Source organism: Rattus rattus, chromosome 8 (assembly GCF_011064425.1).
Source record: "Rattus rattus isolate New Zealand chromosome 8, Rrattus_CSIRO_v1, whole genome shotgun sequence".
NCBI classification, from domain to species: Eukaryota; Metazoa; Chordata; class Mammalia; order Rodentia; family Muridae; genus Rattus; species Rattus rattus.
This window is the reverse complement of record NC_046161.1, coordinates 43,473,100-43,495,167: the sequence shown is the minus strand read 5'-3', so window position 1 is coordinate 43,495,167 and position 22,068 is coordinate 43,473,100. Positions and strand designations below refer to the sequence as shown.

Below are 22,068 nucleotides of genomic sequence, written 5' to 3'. Positions count from 1 at the left end.
TGTAGTCCAGGCTGGTTTCAGACCCTTGGTCCTCTTGCTTTAGTTGGAGTGCTGAAACTGCAGGTGTGTATCACCATGCACGTCCCTAATTCAAAAGTCTAAAACATTCAATAGTAAGTTTTCAGGTTTTGAATATGGTATCCTCCTGTCAACTGGTTTCCCTATAACCTCCAACTATTCTGAAATCCATCTACCACTTCACCAACCTCTTGAAAGAAAGAAAAAAGGAAAGAAAAGAAAAAGGAAGAAAGAGGCTGAATAAACAGTTCATAAAGAGAGCGTAAGCCTGTCCAGCATCTCCCACACAGGCAAAGGTGAGGAAATGATGGCTCCAATGTGTCCCTGTCTCCACACACACCTAAGACAGCGGCAGTCGCAGACTAACTCACCGACAGTCCTAGTCCCTACACTGTTTTTAATGACAGGGTCTCACAGATCATGGCTGATATGGAATGCATCACAAAGACCAGGCTGGACTTGCAGCAATCCTCTTGCCTTTGCCTCAAATGTGCTGCTCACAGATCTGAGTCACCTCACTTGGCTTTGTTCCCACTACACTCACCGTGCTTTTAATTTTAAGTTGTGTTTACTGAGGGGTTGGGAAAGCAGCACAAACACACCAGGCCATTTGTAAGGCGTCAGTTCTCTTCATTCTTAACCAGCTACTCCTAGCTGTCTTGCTCTTACTTTTTACTCACAAATGTTCTGTGCATAGCTATCTAACCCAAATCCCAGCTACCTTCACGCCCCTCCTTAAAAGCCTCTACACCCCCAGCCGCCCCTGACAACCTAAGGCAGTGCACTCTAGCTGAGTTGCCTACCACTGTGACATGACTGAAAAGCAAGTCGGGGAGGAAAGGGCTCACCCAGCTTACACGTTTACATCACTGTAGGACAAAACAACACAGAAACCCAAGCAGGGAAGCAACCTAAAGGGAGGAGCTGATGCAGAGGCCATGAAGGATTGCTGTTCACTGAGTTGCTCCTTGTCTTAGGGTTTTACTGCTGTGAACAGACTCCATGACCAAGGCAACTCTTATAAGGACATTTCGTTGGGGCTGCCTTACAGGTTCAGAGGTTCAGTCCATTACCATCAAGGTAGGAGCATAGCGGCATCCAGGCAGGCATGGTGCAGGAGGAGCTGGGAGTTCTACATCTTTCTCTGAAGTCTGCTAGCAGGATACTGGCTTCCAGGCAGGTAGGACAAGGTTGTTAAGTCCACTCCCACAGTGACACACCTACTCCATCAAGGCCACACCTCCTAATGGTGCCACTCCCTGGGCCAAGCATATACAAACCATCACACGTCTCATGGTTTCATGAATCTACTTTCTTATAGAACCCAGAGCCACCAGCTCAGCAACGGCACTATGCACAGTAGGCTGGGCCCTCCCTTACTGCTGACTGAGAAAATACCTTACAGCTGGATCTCACAGAAACATTTCCTCAAGGGAGGCTCCTTCTCTGATGACACTAGCTTGTATCAAGTTGACACAAAAATCAGCCAGTACACTCTTCTTCACAACGCCTTTGTGGCATTTATCATGGCCTGATGCTGTTAACCAAACTCCAGAAGAGTACGGGCTTGTTTTAGTCATTGTTTCCCGGGTCCTAATCAGAGCCAGGCACATAGTAAACTGAAAGTATTTTGGTTTGAGCAGGTGGATGCCACAGAACCATATAACAGACAAGCCTGCAGGCAGGGAGAGGGAAGAACATATGAAGCTGATGGTGCTGAGGAAGTTTTTTCTTAAGTGTGTGATAGCTAGTCTTATGTCAACTTGACACACAAACCACAGCAATCTAAGAACTTCAACTGAGACAATGCCTCCCTCCCTAAGATTCAGCTATAATGCATATTCTAAATTACTGAGCAATGGGAGAGGCCCAGTACATTGTGGGTGGTGCCATCCCTGTGCTGGTAGACTGGGTTCTGTAAGAAAGCAGGCTGAGAAGCCATGCAGAGCAGGCCAGTAAGCAGTCCCATTCCATGGCCTCTGCATCAGCTCCTTCCTCCACGATCTAGGCCTGTTTAGATTCCTGTCCTGACTAACATCAATAATGAACAGTGATGTTGAAGTAAAACTTCCTGTATTGGTTTGAAAAGAAATGGCCCCCAAAGACTCTTGTGTTTAAATGCTTGGTCATAGGGAGAGGTACTATCATGTTGCCTTTTTGGAGTAGGTGTGGCCTTGTTGGAGAAGTGTCACTGTGGAGGCAGGGTCTGAGGTCATATATGCTCAAGCAAATAATGCCCAGCATGGCAGTCTCCCTCTGCTGCCTGCAGTTCAAGATGTAGACCTCTCAACTATATTTCCAGCACCATGTCTAACTTCGTGCCACCATGCTTTCCTCTATGATGATTATAGACTAAACCTCTGAACTGTAAGACAGCCCCAATTAAATGTTTTACTTTATGAGAGTTGCTGTGGTTATGGTGTCTCTTCACAGCAATAGAAATCCTAACTAAGACACTCCCCAATTGGCTTTTTAGTCATGGGCTTTGTTCTAACAATAGAAACCATAACTAAGACAAGTTGTACCAGGAGTGGGGAATTGCTGTGGCAGACCACACTATGTTGTTTTGGGGAGGACTGTGGAAGGACTTTGAAACTTTGGGCTGGAAAGGTCCAAAGGTGTTGAGAGTTCAGTGGGCTAATCCGCAGGAGCTTAGAAGAATGTTGAGAGCAGTGCAGACAACGAAGGCCCGGCTCATGACTTTTCAGAGGGACACAGACTCTACTGGTTTTTTGTGTGAAGATTCTGTGGTCCTGGTTAGCTGAAGCTAAAGAATCATCTGTGATTAACAAAATATCAGTACTACTAAAGTAAAGCCTTTGCTTTGCTGAGACAATTGATGGGGCAGCAGCTGAGGCTCTGCATGTGAGAGGCCAGCAGAAGCCACTGAAGAGGACGCAGCCTTGTTAGCAGTAGAAGTCCCAGAACTGAAGGGGTCGTGGAGAAAAGCTGAGGCTTTGCACCATGAAGAGAGCCCGGACGAAGCTATTGGTGAAAATGCAGCCAGGTGCAGCAGACCCCAGCATTTCAGAGTGGCACGAAGTTAGACACAATTGCTCCTAACTGCCAAGCCAGCTCTCCAGCTCTGGGAAATACTTAATAGCCACTTCTCTCTAAAGAAATCCATCCTCCTGCTTGGCTTTACTTAGAACCTGAAAGTACTCTTTTCTGAACTAGAAATACATTCAATTAACGCCTATGTAAACAAGGATGTAAACATAGGCATTTTGAACTTAGCACATCTACAGCCTTACTGGCAACCTTATTCCTCCTGTGTCAACAGCACTGACCCACCTGTTCACTCCTCTAGACCTGCGAGTCGTATGGACAACCTCCTCCCCATAAGAGTGTTTTCACAGGACTGGGACTGGCTGAGTGACAGTGTCTGAAGTGGATGGATATATGTGTGTATGTGTATTTATATCTAATTCATGCATATAGCTAGCATGGTGGTACATGCCTAAAACCCTACCATGTGGGAAGTACAGGCAAAAGGATCACAAATTTGAGGCCAGTCTGGGTTACATAATGAGGAGAGTATTTATACAGTCCTCTCTCCAGGCTACCCTGCCATGGCTCTACTCCAGGCTACCCTGAATGGTACGCACTAACTGCTGACCCCAAATACTTAATGTATTTGTATTTCAGGACTACACTGTTTAGAAGTCACAAATTCTCAATCCAAACACAGCAAAGTAACTAAAACACAACAATGCCACAAAAAAAGACAAGACTACCTATCCAGTTCTCCACAACTGATTCAACATACTTCACATGTTCCATTTGAGCAAACTATGAAACTATATCCAGGAGAAAATAGCTGTCTCTTAAAAACACCATACCTGAATAACAGCACTGAACCAACATGTGTTGCCAACATTTTTCAGCCCAACTGGCCAACCATCCACTCTCCTCCAGTTATTGGGATTGTGGTTTTCTCCCCAAACTTCGCAGCGTTTTCTCTTTGATCGCTTAGTCTCTGCAGAGTTAGCTTCATGTGTTCTGTGGCATACCAACATCACACGGAGGAGGAGGAGGAGGAGGAAGAAAAAAAACAAGTTAAAAGAACGATTTACTATGCAGACCGTGTTGGTAATTTTGAACAGCTGATTCCAATGCAGGATAACCATCCACTGGACAATCAGTGTCTGCACAATAGCTCTGCAGTTACAATGTCAGTGAAAAGCGAGGTTTAAATACAAATGTAAGCCCTTCCATCAGAAACTACTACTAGTAAGACCACAGTAAAAATGGGTTGGGGTTCCAGGCTATTCAATCCTACCACATTAAAGGTTTATACTCAACCATGAGACCCTACTGGAGGGCTTGTATTTATCAGATACTTCTTAGGCTTATTGTTGATTTTCCTTAGTAACCAGGAACAAAACTTTGTAGACTTCTACACAAAGACTACAGACCAGGTTAAGATCCTCTATGTCCTTTACTTTTTAAAGCGAGCCAAGAGCCAGAGTGTTGGCCCACACCTGAGGGTGAGGGAGAAGGGTCAGATTCCAGGCCACTGAGACATGCCCCCACCCACCAAAAAATAGAAAAAGGAAAAAGAGGGGGAAGGGAACTGAATAAGCTAAAATTGCTCCTTAAAGGAACTATGTTGGAGCAATAAAGGAACAAAGCCATGAGTAGTTTTTCCAGAATATAATACAGCAAAGCAACCAGGAGGAACAAAGGTCATAAATCAAAGCAACAACCTATTAAGATCTCTGTTGTCAGTCTGAATGTTAGGAGACTCCAGGAGACTCAAGGCAATGGCTGCCTGAAGGTCATCTTTGTTGTCATGTGTAAGGTCTATCACTTCTGTGAGGAAGCAGAAATTCCATTAGTCAATGTGCAGGAAGTAAGAAAGGTAAAACATTTCCAACCAAATACACCCTTAATGCTCACCAGTGGTTCCTCTGTACACACCTTGCAACTGTTCCAAAGTCAAATGAACCATATAGCTGTACTGCAATCGTATCCCCTGATAGTTCAGTGACTAAAACAATTTACCAGGGCTGGGGGATGATCAGTGCCCAGAATGGTTGCTGCTTAAGCATAAAGACCTGAGAGTTTAGGTTCCAGCATCCGTATAAAGACAGGCATGCCAAGTCTATGCCCATATTCTCAGTCCTGGGGGGGAAGAGAGAGATTCCATGGACTTGGTGGTCTGGCTGCTTAGCCAGCTGGTGACTCCCAGGTTTAGTGAGCAGCTGTATCTCAAAAAATAAATAAGGTAGAGGGGCTGAAGAGACAGCTCAGCAATTAACAGTACCCACATAGTAGCTCACAGCCATTCATAACTCAAGATCCAGGGGGTTCCAACACCCTCTTTTGGCCTCTGAGGAGCACTAGGCAGCATCCGATGCACTGACATATACACATGGAAAACACTTAGATACATAAAAATAGGCAGAACTTTAAAAATAAGTGAGATAGAGAGACATCTGAAACAAACCTTTGACCTACATACACGCATGCACACAATAAATAAAATACATTCATATCCCACAAAGTCAGAAATACATTCCATACCTGTAGGCTAATTCCCTTTATCATTGTAAAAACATAGCAAAACAGCCTAGTATTGGACGGTCAACCAGAGATAGTATTCTATGATGAATGGAGGGCTAGCTTTATACAATTGGCTTATAACCCAGTACAGACACACAAAAACTAGTCAAGAAGAAAAAACATTCAAAGCCTGCCTGGGCTACAAAGTGAGGTAAGGAGAAAGAAGGAATGAAAGAAACCATTTAAGTCTGAGCCCAGGCCTGGCTCCCAGAAGTGGCTCAGTGACCAAAGGGTCGATGTGATAAACGAGCGATCAGTCACTGCCTTCTGCTAGTCCAGAGAAGACGAGGACAGGAGACCTACTTGCTAAGAGATCTTTGCTGGTAGCACTCTCTTCTACTTCAGATGGTTCTGTAGCAGTTGTGTCGTGACTGGGCTCCTTAACTCTTTGGTCTGTGAGAAGGCTGACAGCCTGGGTGATGTCACCATTACTGGCCTAAGAGGAAGAGAAAACCAGCAAATTTCTAAAGTAAAGCACAGCAGAGTTAACAGTGCAACAGTTTTGGTGCTGTTCTTGTACTACCATGGTGACACAAGAAGTAGCCCAAGCCTAACCAGAGCTCTGAGGTAGGGAGCCTGGAACTCCTGGAGATGGATCAAGCCAGGTGACAGACAGCAAGAGTTAACATGACCACAGCCTAGCTGACAATTCTGTCATTTCAGGAGCCTAACTTCACCTACGAGTTAGGGCACAGCGAGTCACTAAAGGGAACAGGCAGCTAATACAGGTGGTAAGTGCATTCAGCCTGGACAGGAAAGCCATGGGCAGCCACCATATTTTACAGGGTGACACATCTGTTTTGTACTTATTAGGAAAATATTCTAAAAGGCACAACAATGCCCCTGACATTACCCAGTCACAGAATCACATTTCATCTATACACTTTATGTATACAGCCTATACCTGCTGGCTACTTTGAAGCTAGGTGTACTACTATTTCCTTGGTTAACATCCTGAATTTATCCTTTCAAATTATAACCAACTACACTTAAGAATGTCACACGTTAAGAGCAGACAAGTTTTCTTCTGGAGTTATTTTTGGTTTGTTGGTCACACTCAGGATCCATATGGGGTCTATTCAATGCACACGGATGCTGGGACTCCCCCCACTGTACACTGCACCATCTACTTGAAGTCTCTATGTTGAAGAACTAACCACCTGACCGTAAGGGTTTTGGTCCCTATGTTTTCACCTGGTATAGAATTAGCATGTACCGACACACCTGTAACATGGGAACTGCTTCAGAGCCTGCCAGCTAAGCTGGGTCTGGAAACCAACCTTTAATGCTTCATGAAGAAAGGAAGGATCCTGGATGCCCGTGATTTCTCGCAGCTGATTTAACAGCATCTGGCAGCTCTGTTTTTGAGAAACAAAATCAGATATGTGTCAGAAAGCATACCTGGGTACCTTCTGGACAGACAGGCCCCAAACTTGCACTTTTCACTGTATAAACGCTGACAAGCTCCATGTAGCTTGTTACTGATGGTCAGACACACTATTAAATGCCAAGTCTATCACTGTCTCAAATATACTTTAAGCAGTTAGAAGAGATAGATGTGTGATGGTTTGTCTGTGCTCCACCCAGGCACTATTAGGAGGTGTGGCCTTGTTGGAGTGGGTGTGTTACTGTGGGTGTGGGCTATAAGACCCTCATCCTAGCTGCCTGGAAGCCAGTATTCTGCTAGCAGTCTTCAGAAGAAGATGTAGAACTCCCAGCTCCTCCTGCACCATGTCGGCGTGGATGCTGCCATGCTCCTACCTTGATGACAATGGACTGAACATCTGAACCTACAGGCAGTCCCAGTAAAACACTGTCCTTATAAGATTGCCTTGGTCATGGTGTCTGCTCACAGCAGTAAAATGTCTCAACAGAAAACTACAAATATCCACAACACTTGTCATCTGTCAGCTTTAACATTTGCACGTATGCTTGCTTAAGGAGCCTTGGGCTTTCCTCTCTGGAACAGTGCATCAGAAGGTCATATAAGGAGCCCAGGGAATCTGCATGAATGTGAGGATGAGCGGATGAGCTATTTTAAGCTTTACTGTGCATGTCATTTGTGTGTGTGTGTGTGTGTGTGTGTGTGTGTGTGTGTGTGTGTGTGTGTGTGTGTGTGATTTTTACTGACAAACTTCTAACCATGTAATTAAGAATGGCTGGTACTAACTTTAAAACAAGAGCCCTTCTCGGTCTAAGTGCTCACCCTACCACCCTGGTTGGCAGTCAGAGCCAATACAAAACACCTTTGGACAAGCAAAGCCCCACTGAAACAAGCAGCCGGCCTTTTAGTAAGCATCAAAAGCAGATGGCTAGAGAGTATTTCAGTGAGCAGCAATCTACGTTAAAGCACAGTTAAGGCTATGCCAGTTAACACTCCAGGCTTCACCATTAAGTTCAATTAGTAATGTCTCAGAGAGAGCCTCATTTATTGCCAGCTGTAACCGAAACAGTATCCTATGGGCTTCAACAGCTGAGGGCCTGCTGGCAACACTTAAGTACCACAACTAGAAATAACCAACTGAACAGCCCTCCCCAGGCCTGGGAAAGGGATCAGAGCCTTTCTCTTGTCACAAACTCTCCAGTCAGAAACTAGAAATGGAATCTTCCCGCTGAGACAGCAGTCTTGGACATTATGGGTCTTGACAAACTCAGCCACCTGAGTTGGGCTGGGAAGGGGTTATCAGGCTGAGATTGTACTTTGGCAAAAACAGGAAATATAAGCATAGTTTTAAAAAAAGTATATATACACACACACACACACACACACACACACACACACACACACACACACACACATATATCTTTTTTGATTATTTGGAAATCTCACATCATGCTCACCAATGGCACTCACCTCCCAATCATCTCATGCGCCAACCCCTTCCACTCCTCTGGTTTTTTGTTTTTTTTGTTTTTTAATTGGGTATTTTTTTAAATTTACATTTCAAATGTTATCCCCCTTTCCCAGTTTCCCCTCTGGAAACCCCCAGCCCACCCCCAACCCCTGCTTCTATGAGGGTGCTCCCCCACCCACCCACTCCCTCCCACCTCCCTGCCCTGACATTCCCCTACACTGGGGCACTGAGCCTTCAGAGGACCGAGGGCTTCTCCTCCCATTGATGCCTGACAAGGCCATCCTCTGCTACATGTGCAGCTGGAGCCATGGGTCCCTCCATGTGTACTCTTTGGATGGTGGTTTAGTCCCTAGTAGCTCTGGGGGTATCTGATTGGTTGATATGTTCTTCCTATGGATTGCAAACTCCTTAGCAGTTTTTTTGTTTTTTTGTTTTTAAGTAAGCTACTAATTTCCTTCCAGATGAATTCTGATTCCATTTGATTTCACCAAGTAAAAGTAGTGAATCTATGAATCTGGAGCCTACAAAATTTTTTGGAAAGCCAAAATCAAGATACCTGAAAAATTGTGGGAGAGCGGGAAATAAGAAGCTGGATGATAATACAAAACTGGGACAAAGGTGGAAAGGAGGGACAGACCCCAATAACCACATCCTCATCTGGAACTGCTCTGAATGTCACTAGTCATTTCAATGCAGGGACAGTAAGAGTCCCAGCAAGAAAAAGCCTTTCTTGTATCACCTACTTCTGGCCCTGTGCTGGTCTGAAAGCTCTGTAAGTATTAACTGATGCTGGCTTAGCTCACTTTTTAACCCTTATAGCAAACCTATGAGCACAGAGAAGTAACTCAGAGTTATTGCTGGACTGGGTATTCGGACTGCCAGCATCTCTAAGGAGACAAAGGAACAGAAGCAAATACTCTCTTAATTCAAACCAATGCAAACATATTTTTTTTCTATATTTGGACCTGGAACTTTGCATGATAATAAACTTCTTTTAAAAAATTTGCCAGTCTTTAGGCTATCAGAAGCTGATTACTCAGTGGTACAATGTGTTCTAAACAAGCTATTAGTGGGAAGGGAGGGTAACAACTGTGGCATTCTACCAGCCAAGGCAAGCATTATATAGTGTTAATTTTTAAGGTGTTTTACTTTATTGTATAGGTGTTTTGCCTACATGTTTATCATGTTTATGCCTGGTGCCTGGGAAGGTCAGAAAAAGGCCTGGATCCCCTGGAACTGGAGTTACTTACAATGTGAGCTGCCATGTGGGTGCTGGGAATTGAACCTGGGTCCTCTGGAAGAGAAGCCAATACCCTTAAGTGCCAAGCCATGTTTTTAGTCCCTTAAATGTTAACTTTACAGGGCCAGATGTAACGGCTCATACCTGGCATCCCAGCACTTGAGAGACAGAGGCAGGAGGATTGTTTACAGGTTGAGAGGCCAGCAAAGCCTGCCTCAAAAAGCCAAACAGGAAGAATTACAAAAGTTTATTTTTTACAGTGGCCAACCAAAGTCATCCTGCACCCACAGTGTCCCCAGTTCATGCTCTGGCACTTCACCGAAGTAGATTTTAAGATTAGCCTACTCTAACCACAGCACTCCACAAAAGTGCACTCTACTGCAAACAAGACAAAGCCTGTGCTCCGTGCTAATGAAGTCAAATGATGGCAAGCACTGACAGGCTTGCATTTCCTTGACTAAGGCACTGTTTTCAGAGGCAGGAAAGAAACAGACCCGCCCATCTAGAGGAAGGCTGGCTGCACACCTCAGCTACGGTGACTTGAGAGCCAACCAGACTTCACTAGGACAGATAGATATCTCTTATTCTTAAATTTTTTCATACAATGTATTTTCATCATATTCTTTGCCCTCCCAAATGCAAATCATCCCTTTCCCACCACCCACCCAAACTGCATATTCTCATTCTCTCTCATTCTTTCATTCATATTCATTCTCTCTCTCTCTCTCTCTCTCTCTCTCTCTCTCTCTCTCTCTTGCACGCGCGCAGAGAAAAAAACAAAACAAAACAAAAAAACACCAAACCCTAACAAAAACAAGCACACACTGAAAACCAAAAAACAAACATGTAGTCTAGCCAACAACAGACCAACTCAGCCTTAACCAGGATTACGGGAAGAGTGGGCGATGTGTCCACACCAATGCTGGATCTAAGTGCTGGTAGTCAGAAGAGTGTGGACATGTAATAAGGTGTGAACGGGGTGGGGAGGAAACTCGTGGATTTTCTGAGACTGGGAATTGGAATTTCTGACTCTGGGAATTGGGCTACTACCTCTTCTCCTCCTTTTACAACCCTTTGCTAGATAGCTATTCTCACAGAGCTGGGTATCGTTCAGCATACAGATGGAAACACAGCTTGTCTGTTGGTTGTTCTAGCAATCTTTTTAGGTCTAACTAGTTTGGGCCAGCCCACCCTGGCCACTGAGATCCAGCGTGCAAACATAAGTAAGAGCTAGTAGAAGTGCAGCCAGGAGGGCAGGCGTGTTAGAGCAAGCCAGTAACTTGCTCTCAGGAAGATCATCCCTGAGGATCTGAGACTAGCCTGAGCTACACAGTTAGTTCCAGACCAGCCTGGGCTACCTAATGAGTTCTAGGCCAACCATACAGAGAGACCTAGTCTTAAAAAATGAACAAGGGGAAGGGCTCATGGCCTACCTCCCAGAGGACCTATGGACAGATAATGGTTGATGGGAGGAGAAGACATTTCTCCAGCTGTGTAGCCACTACTAAGTTGTTCTTATGCCTGTAAATAATCTCTCACCCATGGCCCCGAAACTGTAATTAAGCCCACTGGGTCCCTGAGAAGACACCAAAGTAGGAGGAGTTGCCAAGAGAAAGGGAAGCGTCAGGACAAGGGGGATAATGGGGTGAACATGACCAGCTTTGGCTACAGTCAAAGCTAACCTGGGCTATAAGAAACGGTAAGGAAGGAAGGAAGGAAGGGAAGGAGGGAGGGAGGGAGGGAGGGAGGGAAACGAAAATTTCAGCTGGGCAGCGGTGATATGCGCTTTTAATCCCAGAACTCGGGCAGTGACAAGCGAATCTCTGAGTTTTGATGACAGCCTGGTCTACAGAATGAATTCCAGAACAATCAGGGCAACATAGTGAGACCCTGACTTGAAAAAAAAAAAAATGAGGAAGGAGGGAGAGAGGGAGACAGACAGACAAAGGGTGGAGGGAGAGAGATAAATATTTCAATTAGGTCATACGGGGATAACAAAAAGTCAAAATGGGATGAAATATATCCTTGACGTAATTATCTAGCTGATATAAAGGGAGGGAGGGAGGGGCTGGAGAGATGGCTTAGTGGTGAAAAGCACTAGCTCTTCCAGAGGTCCTGAGTTCAACTGCCAGCAATCACAGGGTAGCTCATAACCATCTGTAATGAAATCTGGTGCCCTCTTCTGGCCTGCAGGAATATGTGAAGGCAGAACACTGCACACATATTAAAGAAGGGAGGGGAGAAGAGGAGGGAAGGGGGGAGGGGAGGGGGACCAGGATGTCAACTGGTGAAAGCATCTGCCTTCCAAGGTTGGTGACCTGAATTTGGTCCAAGAACATACGTAACAACTGGAAGGAAGGGCTTGCTCCACAAAGTAGTCCTCTGATCTCCACACAGACTGAGACACACATCACCACAAATGTATCATCCACCCCAATAAATTAAAATTTAAAACATTTATAATTAAGGGTTTTAAAAAATAATTTAGGGGTTGGGGATTTAGCTCAGTGGTAGAGTGCTTGCCTAGCAAGCGCAAGGCCCTGGGTTCGGTCCCCAGCTCCGAAGAAAAAAAAAAAAAAGAAAAAAAGAAAAAAAAATAATTTAGCTCACAGTCCCAAACAAAAAGAATTTATTACTTAATAAATAGAAATAGCTCATTTTTGCCCGTCGCAACCCAGGAGAAAGAAGTCCCCAAAGTACTGGACCACAAAGGAAAAGGAACTGCCCCTTCTTCTCAATGCCACCCCTAGGGGCTCCACTGTCAATCTCACCAGAACCATCGACCAGGAGTTTTTCTCACACAATATATAATGTCCTGTGCCTTACTTCTTTCTTTCTTTAGAGGACCTAAGAGAATGCTTCTTTCTTTCAGTATCCACCCAACTAAATATGAGAAAAGAGCCCACAAAGCCATCAGCCATGTGGAACCCGCCTACAAAACCTAAGAAAAACAGCACCCAACAGTGTACCTCGTGGGCAAGATAACAGGAAGCGGGGTCATCAGGTTCATATGCCCAGTTTTAGACATGTAGGCACAGTAAAATGTCATTGTCAGGCGCGTCCTGCTCTGGCACTGGGTTACTGAGGGATTTTTAGGTTAGGATGAGTTCAGACAGAATGTGGTGAGAGGTCAGCAGCTCTGCAGCAGACAGACGGGGGACACTGTGTGTGCAGAAGTGTCTTTACATGTTGGTGTACATGCTGTGCTACACATGCATGCAGGTAGGAGGACACATTGTACAAGCTGGTTCTCTCCTTCCTCTCCGAGGGTCCCAGGGATGAAACTCAGTCAGGCTGTTAGGCAGGACAGCAAGTGTCTGGTATCTGCTATGCCATCCTACTCAGAAAAGGTTAGTTACAATTTTTAATATTTTGATTAAAATATTTTGGCTGCATGTATGTCTGTGAACCATATGCATGCAGTACCCACAGATGACAGAAAAGGGCATAAGGTCCCCTGGAACTGGAGTTGTAAACTGTGCTGGGAATTGAACCTAGGTCCTTAGGAAGAGCAGTGAATGCTCTTAACTAAAGCATCTCTCCAGCTCTTGGGGAAGGTTTTTAGCACATGCTAACAACTATTTCAAAATGGGGCGAGGGAAAGACATTACAGCTGAGTGACACGGCTTCTGAGCAAACCAGTGGTGAGGAGGGGGCAGGATGCTGTTGGGAAGCAGGGAGGTGGAGCACACCCTGACATCTCAGACAACAGGAAGGAAGCTTTAGTCAAGTAGTCTCAGATAGATGTGAAAGTGGGTGCAAATGACTCAGACTGCACAAAGTTGTCCTCTGAGCCTCCCAAGTGCACATGGCATGCAGGTCCTCCTCTGCACACACACACACTGTACATGCACACTGCACGCACTAACAGTAACAGGAAAAACTAAAGGCAGAGCATGACCAAGGAAAAATACTCAACATGTCCACGTCGGGCTTCCATGTGCACATGCACAAAATACCTGCCCACATACCAGATGCCATCACCCACTATAACCAGGGCCATCAGACACAAAATGTTAAATCCTGTACAAGTCCACAGGCATGGGACACCCACAGCAGATAAATCCTGAGACAGAAAGGAGCTGCCACTGCCAGACATTAAGGGTAGGAAAATAGGGAATGACATCATAACAGATATGAAATTTTCTTTTAGGATAATCAAAATTTGGAAACCTAAAAAAAAAAAGAAAACACAAAGTCAGAGTCCTGCTCTGGGGCACAGGGTGGCTGGAACTCTGCCAGAGTGCTGGATGTTGGGTGCACACCACCATTGCCCAGCAGACTCAAATTTAAATTGTGCCTGAGAGTCAAGCAGCAAGCTTGCAGACTGGCTTGACTGGAGAGGCGGACTCACATCTCACCTATCGCAACCTTCCCAAGCATCAAGTTCTTGAGCCTGGAAAACAAGATTCATAGCATCCACAGGATGCCAATGAAGATTCACCTCTGCCCAACTAAAGTCTGCTCCTGAGTAGGAAACCACTGCTGCCCTGAAGAAAAGGTCACCACAGTCTCAGCATTACCATTTCCTAGTTGTGCCACTGATTCTCTGTTCTAGATTTACAAGATCTGACTTCAGAGGTATGAAACAGGTTGGATGACAATGTAAGTTCAAGTGTTTTCCAGCCACGTGGACATCAGGATGTTTGGGTTTAGGAAGGCCCATGCTACAATGGGAGAAATGCTTTGACATTAGAGGTAGGTGACTTCGAACTCAGGCCAGGCTGTATCAGTCGACTGCAGTACGTAGGTAATAGAATTTGCTTCAGGGCTGGAGAAATGGCTCAGTGGTTAAGAGCACTGACTGCTCTCCCAGAGGTCCTGAGTTCAATTCTCAGCAACCACATGGTGGCTCACAACCATCTGCAATGGGATCTGATGTCCTCTTCTGATGTGTCTGAAGATAGTTACAGTCAATCATATACATAAAATAAATAATTTTTAAAAAAATTTTAAATGAAGATTTAAAAAAACCTTTAATTTTTCCCACAGTCTGTTGAGATGGTTCACCAGAAAGGCTTGCTGCCAAGCCTGATGACCTGAATTCAATCCTTAGGGTTCATAGGTAGAGGAAACAGGACTTCTTGCAAGTTGTCCTGACACCCCACCACTCATACACACAAGTACATGTGCACTCCACCACTCATACATACAAGTTGTCCTGACACCCCACCACTCATACACACAAGCACATGTGCACTCCAACTCTGTAATAAATTGAGCGCACGTGCATGCGTGCAAGTCTTTTTAGCAAGCTTCAACACCCAGGCACCAGCAGATTCTGATTTGGTAAAACCACTGACCATCTACACCTCAGACCTTACATGGCCGCCTTAAGACAAGAGCTTTGCAGAAATTGCACTTAGCACTTCCATTCCTGCAGAGATCTAGAAACCTCCCTCCCTCATCCCCCTCAGCTTGAGTTGATTCTATTCAGGGTTGTGGTTCCAAGGTATCTATATTAACTTTTTTTCTCACTGAGTGGTTCTGGCTGTCCTGGAGCTCATTATGTAGACCAGGCTGGTCTTGAACTTGGACCTCCAGCTACCTCCACCTCCTGTGTACTGGGATTGAAGTCTCACACCATCAACACCCAGCTTTTTTTTCCCCACCAACTCTTAAACAGAGTCATGAGAGGGGCGGGTAGCTCTTCATTTTTGAAACAGGGTCTCACTTTGTCACCAATACCAAACTTACAGCAATCCTCATACCTAAGCAAAGCTGTTTTAGAAAAGGGTTTTCAGTGTCAAGCAAGGGCACTCTGGCAAAATGGTCACCATGTTTAAAACGCTAAGAATTTCCCTTAAGGAATGTGGCAAGCACCACAGTGACACGGTATTTCTCTGTGTGACCAGGGGAAGAGGCATGATGACAGGAAGTGAGCAGACTGAGCCTATTTTCTAGAAAAGGACAAAAGTGTAAGAACTTTGTGCCATTGCTTGAGAGTTGGGCCTATTGGTAGAGCCAAGAGCTCACAGGAGCAGCCTTGCAAACCGAGAGAGCCGTGGAGGGAGGGCCAGGTGATCCAGTTGGTTCTGAGCTGGTTTTGTTATGAAGATGGTAGAAGACAATACAATTGTGAGGTTCTATTCACGTAGAACAGGAAGAAAACAGGTGGATCGGGAAGCAAAGTGAACTACACCTGGGGGTGGGGAGCGTCAGAAAATACAGTTGCCAAGGGTTTGCAGGGTTTGTTGTTCTCAGGATTAAGGGCTCCCATTCACAGCAGAACTGGAGTTCCATCCTTAAGCTTCTAAAAGGTTAATGTGCAAATGAGCCCCCCAGGGATGGAGTCAAAAGGCAGAATTTGGGCTAAGGATGTGGCTCAGTAGGTAGACTGCTGGCCTTGCATGAAGTAATCCCAGCATTCAGGAGACTGGAGGATTGCTGTGAGTTTGAAGGCTGCCCTGACCTATATGCTCCAGGCAAACCTGAGCTAAGAGTGAATGAACCCCTTTTAAAAAATTTTATTTGTAGTTAAGTACATTGGTGTTTTGCCCGCATGTATGTCTGTGTAAAGGTGTCTGATCCCCTGGAACTGTTAGACAATGTGAGCTGCCATGTGGTTGCTGAGAATTGAACCTGGGTCCTCTGGAAGAGCAACCAGTGCTTAGTCACTGAACCATCTGTCCAGCCCCCGAATGAACCCCTTTTTAAAAAATAAGCCCAGCAGACTCTGATTCAGTGGGTCAAAGATGGGGTCCAGGTGCCACCTCCTCTGAAACACACTTGATCCCACAGTATCAACACTCCATTCCAGGGTTCTAACCTACAGGAGCTGGGCAGCAGCACTAGCCAGCTCACCCACCCAACTTCCTTTATGGTGAAATTCCTGGTGAGAAGCTGCTGATCCCTCTAGGTAGTGGGAGACAGTGAAGGTTTGTGAGGTTGAAATCGCTTGGATGCGGGTTTCTTTACCTGTACCCATTATTGTTCACATAACAGACCACATATTACTCTTGGGAGGTAAACTGTACCAGGTGAGATGCTGAACCCTGTGCGTGTCAGCAGTCACAACTGAAAACACCCCCCGGGGGGGTCTGCAGCGTGGTTAAGGGCACGTGCTACTCTTGCAGAGAGCACCCACAATGCAACTAAAAGCGATCTCCAACTCCAATTCCTGAAGATCTAATACCCTTCCCCAGCCTCTCTGGGCATTCCATACACACAGAGCATGGATATCCATACAAACACCCACACATTGTGCAAATTCTCCCTGCTGAGAGAGGAGGTTAGAGGCTCAGAAACAAGCAAGATGAAACAAAAGTATACTTTTTCCATGGAAATGAGAGTGAAACCAGGTGGACAAAATACCAAATAGGTCTTGAACAAGGGCAAGCTCTGACAATTAGCAAAGACTTTAAATACTGAGACCACCTGCTGCAGAGTCTGAGCGCCAGAGGTCAATCCCCAGAACTCACTGTGGAGAGAACCAACCAGCTCCTATGTCTTCTGACTTCACATGGGTGCCCATGTTCCTCCCTGACCTCCTCTCACAAAAATAATGTAAAAAACTTTCGTCTTTTAAAAGTTCAAACCACTAGAAGAGTTCTAGAAAGGACTTCAGGAGAATGGGACCCAAGTGTGGTGGTACACAGCTGTACCTGGGAGGAAGAGGCAAGAACAGTTCCCCATCACCTTCAGCATCCTCAACTGAAAGGTTCAAGGCCAACCTGAGCTATCTGAGAGCTTATCTTAAACAAACAAAACAACAATAAACCAAACAATAAGGGGAGGGAGGGAGGGAGAAGGAAGCCAAGCAAGTCTCAGTGCGCTGGGGCACACCTGCCCTGCTAGTATCTGGTAGGAAGGTCCAAAAGCTGTAACTAAGACCCTGTTTCAAAACAAACAAACAAAACCCCACAAAAACAACAGAGGCAGGAGGGGAGAGAAAAGATGAGAATGGGGATAGAGCTCAGTGGTGAAGGGCTGGAAGCCTGGGGAAAGCCCAACACCACAAATACACAAAATAAAATACTCACTCTGAGTCAAGCATGGTGGTACACGCCTGTTAGCAGCACTTGGGAGGCAGAAAAAGCAGATGATCTCTGTGAGTTCAAGGCCTACATAGCAAGTTCCAGGTCAGCCAGGGCTACTTTATGAGAATACCTCAAACAAAACAAAACAAAAGTCTCAGTTTGAAGTAAAGCTGCCCTGACAGAAAACGCCCTGTTGCTGGAATATAAAGACACACAAGAAAATGCCAGCACTCAAGAAACCGAGTATGGCAGGAAAACAGCTCCAAGTTCAAGGCTGGCCTGGTCTGTACAGAAAGACCCTATCTGAGGAAGACCTAAGAATGGAAGCCATCACTATAAGAACTTGAGAGCTGGGCAGCAGTGGTGCTAGCTCGCCTTTAGTCCCAGCCCTTGGGAAACAGAGGCAGATGCACCTCAGCGAGGGTAGCCTAGTCTACAGAGCTAGTTCTAAGACACTCAAGGTTACACAAAGAAATCCTGTCTCAAAAAAAGCAAAAAAAAAAAAAAAAAAAAAAAAGAAGAAAGAAAGAAAAAAAGAGGCTTGGTATGGTGGCACACACCTTTTAAACTCAGTGGGAGAAGACAGGAATCTCAGTGAATATGAAACCAGCCTAGTCTATACTGTGAGACCCCTGGCCTCTCTCAAAAAAGAAAAGGGAGAGGGGCACGGTGGCAGAGTTGAGACAGTAGTATTTCAGAAGAAGCAGCAGGAAGATCTTGAGTTCTGCTACAGAGTCCGAGCACCCAACTTGTTCACCCAGGTTGGGCTACATAAAAAAAACCTGTCATCTACACAAAATGGAAGTGAGGGCTAGAGAGACAGACAGCTTGGAAGTTAAGAGCACCTGCAGATGAGGAACTGTGTTCAGTTCTTAGCACCTACACCAAGTAGCTCACAGGTATCAGAGAGCTAAACCCAGGTTCTAGATCTAATGACCTCTCCAGAGGCACGCACGCACGCACGCACGCACGCACGCACACACACACACACACACACACACGGTGCACATAAACACATGAAGGCACACACATAAATTAAAGTAAACAAATAAATCTTTTTAAAGGGGCGTGTGAGATGGCGTAGTATAAAAGCACTTGCTACACTAGCATAAGGACCTGAGTTTGATTCCCAAGAGCCCACATAAAAGCTGTTTAGCAATGTCATTTAAGCACTCCTGCTACAGAGAGATAGGAGGCAGAGATCCCTAGAAGTGCCAGGGCCAGCTAGCCTGGTACATGCAGGAGAAACTGTCTCTAACAAGGTGGAAAGTGAGATCTAACAAACCAAGGCTGTGCCCTAACACGAGCACAGGTAAACAAAGGGCTGGGAGGGGGCTGGAACCTGGGTATGAGGGTACAAGTGTGTAATCCCAGCCCTAGGGAGGACAGCCTGGTCTACAGGGAAACCGTATCTGTTTCACTTTCTCTGTGTGTAAGTTATTACTTGTGGTGTTGGCATTATTTTAAACTTCTTTGCCTCTAAGACACTGTGGCCCAGGCCTATAATCCCAGCAGTTAGAAAGCAGACACGGGAGCGTCAAGAGTCAAGGTCATGCTTCCCTCTCCTACCAAGCTGGAGGTCAGTCTGGGTTATGAGAAAACCTGTCTCAAAAACACACAAAAAAAGGTCATTTTGATGAAACAGAATGCACAGGGCCACCTGATAAGAGGCTATCTGTGACCGTGCTCAAAAGACTGCACTCTCTGTGTGGGCAACAACTGTGGCTCAAAGAGCTGGAGAGATGCAGAGCCAGGTTACAACCTTCTAACACTCCAAAAAGTCACAACATGACAGGAGTTGAGGGCACCTGAGAGACTAAGGCAGGATGACCACTTCCCAAGTTCCAAGCCAGCCTTGGTCTCAAAAAAAAAAAAAAAAAAAAGCCAAGATTCCACAAAATCAAGGGAAATAAAAAAAAAAAAAAAATCAACCAGAGGTTGGGGATTTAGCTCAGTGGCAGAGCCCTTGCCTAATAAGCGCAAGGCCCTGGGTTCAGTCCTCAGCTCCAAAAAAAAAAAAAAAAAAAAAAAAAAAAAAAATCAATCAAAACAGCAAGCACAACAGAGCTTCCACTCAGAGATGAAGCACTTGCCTAGAATGCATAGGCCTGAGTTCCAAGTGGGAGATAGGGGGAGGGGAACGTGTGACCTGAATCCTCCCCCATGGTGTCAAGGGCGACAGGTTCCTAGGAAGCAAACTGACTTCAAGCTGTTTCTCCTACCCCAACAGTAAACTCTGCAGCAGGTTTTTACCTGAGGTGAGAACTGATTAAAACACAGGAAGGTGTCCTTAACTCACCAGCCTGGGGGATTGAGAGATAAAGCAAGTGTAGGCTCTGATTCCAGAGCACTCACTGAAATCGTGGATGGCCTATACATAGTTTCGTCTGTCCTTTGTACAAATGACCAACTGGGGAAGGGAAAACATGGGAAGTTTTAAATAGCTCCTGAGTGTCGGGGGAGGATAACTCCTCTCAACTATATTAAACATCTTTTAAGGGAAGGGAGAATGCCTCGTGGAGTCAAAAGAAAGAATCCGTTCTACATAGAGCTTATCGAGAGAAATAAGTTATTAATACTCTCACGAAATGTAAAAGTTATGCTACATTTCCCTTCACCGTAGCCCATGCCTTCAAGCATTTTATCCTGACCTGAGCAAAAAGGGCAACAGTTATCAAGCCTTCAAAACTTATCATCTGTCAGCCTGGGGCAAAATCTCTGGGAATACTAGTAAATGTCATCACTCTGCAGGTCGCCGGGAGTCAGGCTACTGCAGCTAGCCACAGGCTGGGAGTGCCAAGCCCTCCCAAAATAGCTCTGACTTTATACACAATGCTCAAACACCTTACAGACAAACCCTCAAATAGAGAGTGCTGAACTACAGATCACTACTCAGCAGCCTGTGACATAGGTAAATGAAAATGCCACTGACTGAAAGGCATGTGGTCCTAAATGACGAGCCCAGAACAAATTTAAATATGACTTGCTCTCCCTCAAAATAGTATCAATATGACTGTCTCAAAACCAAATCTCACCACCTGTTTTTAAGTCACTGTCCCCAACACAAGTAGACTTAATCACAGGGGAGGTGGGGGAGAGGGAAGAAAACACAGAAAAATACAGACCAAATATCCAAAAGACATTGTTCAGTAACAATGCAATTCTCATCTAATCGCAGGAAAACCATCCACCTACTTTCATTTTGCAGCCCAAGACTTAGAGGTATCTTTTTCTACATGAATTTTAAAGAACCTGCTCTGTTTTAAACTTGTAGTCCTCATGTGATAGGCCCCAGGTTTGATCCTCAGCATCTCAAATTATTAAAATTTAATAATAAAAGACATAGTTTCTTAGCATCTCATTTTTTGTATTCTAAATATTTTATAAGTTTTCTCGCTTGCAAGTTCGGTATTTAAATACTTGGTACAGGTTTTCCATTTTGTCATTTAAAAAGTGCAGTTCTTGAGGAGTGAGAATGTTGTGTTAGGTTATAACATTCCAAAGTAACACAAGATGACAGTCTCAAATTGCCCACCTCCCGAGTTTCTTTAAGAGACATGATGAGCCTTTTGATTTACTCCACATCAGTGTTTCTGAAGGCTCACCATCTTAGCCCTAAGAGCCTTGTAATGTTATATTATTAAGAACCTATAACGTGCCTTTTATTCATTGTGTTGTTCCTCTCCCCTCCTTCAAAACCTACAGTGATCAATGAGATAATTTGGGAAGCTGATTTGTTTCCGAAAGAAAAGGAAGAACTGAACCAAAAGCGGGGCGGGAAAAGGAGGAGTGGGGCTCCGGGTCTTTTTTGCACTTTGTTGATAAACGCCGGCTTTAAGTGAGGTAACTTAAGTCTGCTTAAGCCTCTAGGAAACCACTGCCACAAAACTGATTTGAGAGTCAGAACAAGGCACAGGAGTCTTGCTTTTGGGAAGTTTGTAGCTGCTGGGTCGGGCCCGGGGCACATTTCGGGGTGACCCCGCTGCCTACGATCTCACGTGCAACCCCTCCCGTTAGGGTCCCTAGCACCGGGTCCCACACTCAGTCCTGCTCGGACCCTGAGGTGGCCCATACACCCAGGCAACCTTACACAGGCTCTCGACCCCAGCCTCTCAAGTCCCCGGCGGTCCGGGTTGCTCTCGCCCTAGCCCGCAGGCCCCGGCCTCTTGTCCGCCCGCGCCCGCTTGGCCCGCCGCGCCCCTCTCGGCCGGAACCCGGGCCCCGCTACCCTCACCCGCCGCTCACCGAGCCATGGCCGTCCGCCGCCCCCGCCGCGTCGTCCTGCTGCAGCTCCGCAGTCATGGCCGTGGTGCCCCTCCGCGTGTAGCCCCACTCTTGTTGTCGTCTTCGCCGCGGTCACCACCGCCACCACCGCCGCCCCCGAAGCCCCGGAGTACCGGGAGGCACC

General features: G+C 45.7%; 1 protein-coding gene across 1 annotated transcript in view; it reads right to left on the bottom strand.

Moving 5' to 3' along the window:
- The window catches only part of Usp28 (ubiquitin specific peptidase 28), a 58,711-nt gene extending 36,643 nt beyond the window's left edge, over positions 1-22,068 (bottom strand). The window contains exons 1-5 of the mRNA XM_032909419.1: positions 21,906-22,068; positions 6,867-6,944; positions 5,890-6,022; positions 4,728-4,833; positions 3,861-4,020 (exon numbers count right to left, since the gene is read on the bottom strand). Of these exons, the coding sequence (XP_032765310.1) occupies positions 3,861-4,020; positions 4,728-4,833; positions 5,890-6,022; positions 6,867-6,944; positions 21,906-21,962 (534 nt within the window). The 5' untranslated portion in view covers positions 21,963-22,068. The remainder of the gene's footprint in view (positions 1-3,860; positions 4,021-4,727; positions 4,834-5,889; positions 6,023-6,866; positions 6,945-21,905) is intronic.